Here is a 3,827-nt window from a genome sequence, read left to right on the forward strand (position 1 = left end):
TCCACCAAACCCCTGGTCTTCAAGCATTCCATGGGGCAGGGCATTCCTTACATAAGAGTTATATGCTTGCATGAACATATGGCTAAGAACAATTCCTTACACAGTGTCTTCAAAGAGCTCCTTTGAGGGCCATTCTGTGAAATGTATCTCTTTGGAGAATGTGAAAACCTGAGACATGATGCCCCCGAGGATGAAGTCACCTGCCTGATAATGCTTGTGAAGGAGAGGCAGCGGCTCACTGATGCTGAATGTGGCATGAGGACGCTTGCCCTGTACCCAAAGAAGCAACTACAAGAAGAGCAGAATGGTGGCCAGGAACTTGCATAACACTCCTTCATGTTTGCATTAGCCCATTGCCCAACTGCCTGATCAGCATTGAATCCAGCCTGAGCTGCACAGCTGTCTTGAATGCCAGTTGCTGGGCTGATGTGGGCTCAGGCTATGTGGTGTCATCTAAATGAGCAGTCTGATGACTCCCTGGCTGTGCTTCACCCCAGCTAAAATGACAAAGGGAAAGCCGAATGGCCACCTGTAGTTTCAGATCATGGCCTTCCCAGTGTCCTCTCCCTTGGGATGTCCAAGATGCAGAAGCAAGGAGTAATTATAATGGGTAATTATAGGGGAAATCTTTCATAGCTACTGAGAATGAATGGTCTTTTAGACACTCCAGAAGAAAACATATTCATTGCATGTGATTAATCCCAGTGTGTGTTAAAGGCCAATTCTTGGGTGGAAGAGTTTCTTTTCACTGGTCTGTGTGCAGTGTAGCAGGTCTGAGCACCAAGTTTAGGTGTGTGTGTCTGGCTAAAAAAATGAAGTGCTTGCTAGACGTGCACATTCTCTAGTCTAACTTTAGTACATTTTGATCACAATGTAGCACCTTAGATACCCTTTCTGTGACCACCTGAGTATCTGCACTTTGGGGGACACCCTCTTGGCCTGACAAGATGGGTCAAGGGACAATTACTTGCAAGTTCCCAGTATACTTGCTGCATGCTGTTCTGTTGTAAACAAGTAAGCTATATAGACTAGCCACTCCCCTTCTGCTCTTGTTTTGACTGTCCAAGGAGACTCTGCTGACCCCATCCATTCCAGCTGATGGGAGCCTACTTTCAAGTGTTGCTCTGTAAAACACTTGCTGCTAAACGCTTTAGCTGTGCTAGTAGCTCTTTTGTTGTTGCAACAATAAAGGGTCTTCTAGTACGTTACCGTGCAAACTGACAGAACCATTTCCTTTGCATCACGTGCATGTCTTGTCCCCATTGAGAGGTACAGGAACAGTAGTCTCTTAAACATGTTAATTCTGCTGGAATCCTTTTTTTAAATTCAGTCCCTTCCCATGCAATTACCTAATCTATTTTCCAAAAAGGAGCTGAGAATGGTTAAAGTGTTGGTCACACTAGCAAATGGAGCTGATGAACTCAGTCTGGTTGTTACACAAGACCATGTGATAGGAGATTAATTCCCTCCAACTAAAGAATTGACCCTAATGGGGGAAGATGGAGGAAAGGGAAAGTTTGGTGATAGCAACAATAGTTTACAGCCAACAAGGACAACCCAACTTACAGGGCCTTTATGGTCCATTCAGCCAGGTTAATTAACATACTAAGGGGAGTCTCAGCTATATAAAGCTCAATTAGACTTTCTGCTGGTAAACAATATGCAGGACAACTCAGCACTCTTCAGCATGGAGAAGAGGAAACAAACGGAACCACCCAAGAGGAGAACAAAAGGTTGTTCTGTTGCTTCAGCTTTATTCTGCACACCTCCCAGCGTAGGTCAGTTGACCTGTTGAGTGATGGCCCATCTCCCAGCACTTGGGGAAAGTGATTTTCTCCAGTCAATGGTGTAATCTCTGGTGTCCTTGAGACCATATGTTATGACAGTTCTCAACCCACATCGCAAAGGAAGGATGAGGACCTTTGGGCACCAGATTCCAGCTAGGCTGGCTCCTGGTTTTACTAGCTTTTTGGCCATCCCTTGATTGACCCTCCTCTTGTCTTCTGGGGCTTCAAAAGCTGGTTCATGTTACATGAGCAACTGTGAATCCATCCCCTTGTTGTGATTGGATCACAATATGTTGAGATTTAGGGTAGTGAATCAATCCAGGAGACGGCATGAGCAGAGGTGGAGAAAACCCCCTATTGAGTTCAAACAAGCCTTGATAAGTAACTATGTTCAAGAACATTCGAATAAAGTGAAGGCAGCCAGAAGCAAAGATACCATGCAAAGCAACCTCTCACTGCTTAAATTCATTTTTTATTAGCTCAGAGTAGAACCCTTAAGGTTTCCATGGGGCCAATTACATGCTAGCCTCACAGACAAACTTGACAAATCTATGGCACACCATCATACAGTATCAGGTGTAATCTAGGAGAAAATCTCTTGCAGACGCATGAATGGGAGACCTAGATCCCATGTTTGAAAAGTTCAATTATGCCAGATTAGACTTGAATCTAATTTTCTTGGATGAGTTTCTGATGGTCAAGCTTTAAGTTGTTTCTATAAGTAATCATAATCATAGCCATAATTGCTAACAACAATGTATCAGTTAACTACAACTTATTGAACTTTCCTTTTATTTAAAAGAGTTTCATACTTTAAGCTGGATCACATTAATGATTAGCACAAATTTTATGGTATTTTCCGTCGTAGGTGCTCCTTGTTGTTCAGTTCAGGCTTCAGCAAAATAATATAGCATTTAGGTGAAAAGATGCAAATGAGTAAACCAGCACTGGAGGCCAGGATGGAGAAGATCTCCACAGCCACCATGTATTTCCCTTTTGTGCTCAGGTACGTTGGAACAAANAGGATGGAGAAGATCTCCACAGCCACCAGATACTTTCCTTTTGTGCTCAGGTATGTTGGAACAAAGGACACCCACACACTGCAGAAGACCAACATGCTGAAGGTGATGAACTTGGCTTCATTAAAACTATCAGGCAGGTTCCTGGCTAGGAAAGCTACAGAGAAGCTTACAGTAGCCAGGAACCCCATAAAACCTAAGACACAATAGAACATGTTGGCTGATCCTTCATTACACTGCAGGACAATTTCCTTATTCATTGAGTGCATTTCAAAATCTGGGAATGGGGGAGAGGTGGCCAGCCACAAAATGCAAAGAATGCCTTGAATGAGAACACTGGAAAGAACAATGGAGGATGCCAACTTCTTCCCAGCCAACTTCCTCATTGGGGACACAGGCTTGGTGGCCATGAAAGCCAGAACCACAATGATGGTTTTGGCAAAGACACAAGAAACAGCCACTGAGAAAATTATAGCAAAGGTTGTTTGTCGAAGGAAACATGTCATCTTCTCAGGCTGGCCAATGAACAGCAAAGTGCAAAGGAAAGAGAGCAGGAGTGAGATGAGAAGGGTGTAAGTGAGGTCACGGTTGTTGGCTTTGACTATGGCTGTGTTGTGGTACTTGATGAAGATCCCAAGTACTAAAGCAGTGATGAAAGAAAATGAGAAAGCAGCAATAGCCAAACTAAATCCCAAAGGCTCCTCATAAGTCAGAAAGGTAATGATTTTAGGCATGCACTTATTCTGGCCATCGTTTGGATACTGATCTTCTGGACATAGAGAACAGTCATCCATATCTGCAAAACAAAGTATCCTCATTTAAATAAGAAAATAAAAGCAACACTGCTAGGGGAATTACATGGAAAGTATTCTAAGACCATCAAATAGCCATTAAGTTGCTCTGTAAATTTCTCAATGAGCATATATTGTAGAACCATTAAAAAAACACTCAACCTTACCTTCCTGACCGGAGAACTTCCCTTTCGGACATGGATGACAGTCATAGCAACAAAAAGGTTCCC

General features: G+C 43.2%; 1 protein-coding gene across 1 annotated transcript in view; it reads right to left on the reverse strand.

Moving 5' to 3' along the window:
* Positions 1-695: 695 nt before the first annotated feature.
* The window catches only part of LOC123021056 (vomeronasal type-2 receptor 26-like), a 12,556-nt gene continuing 9,424 nt past the window's right edge, over positions 696-3,827 (reverse strand). Inside the window, exons 4-7 of the mRNA XM_044425452.1 lie at positions 3,765-3,816; positions 2,864-3,602; positions 2,660-2,797; positions 696-753 (exon numbers count right to left, since the gene is read on the reverse strand). Coding sequence (XP_044281387.1) covers positions 696-753; positions 2,660-2,797; positions 2,864-3,602; positions 3,765-3,816 — 987 coding nt within the window. The remainder of the gene's footprint in view (positions 754-2,659; positions 2,798-2,863; positions 3,603-3,764; positions 3,817-3,827) is intronic.

The sequence above is a fragment of the Varanus komodoensis genome, unplaced genomic scaffold (genome assembly GCF_004798865.1).
Source record: "Varanus komodoensis strain SLA01 unplaced genomic scaffold, ASM479886v1 scaffold1540, whole genome shotgun sequence".
Taxonomy (NCBI): domain Eukaryota; kingdom Metazoa; phylum Chordata; class Lepidosauria; order Squamata; family Varanidae; genus Varanus; species Varanus komodoensis.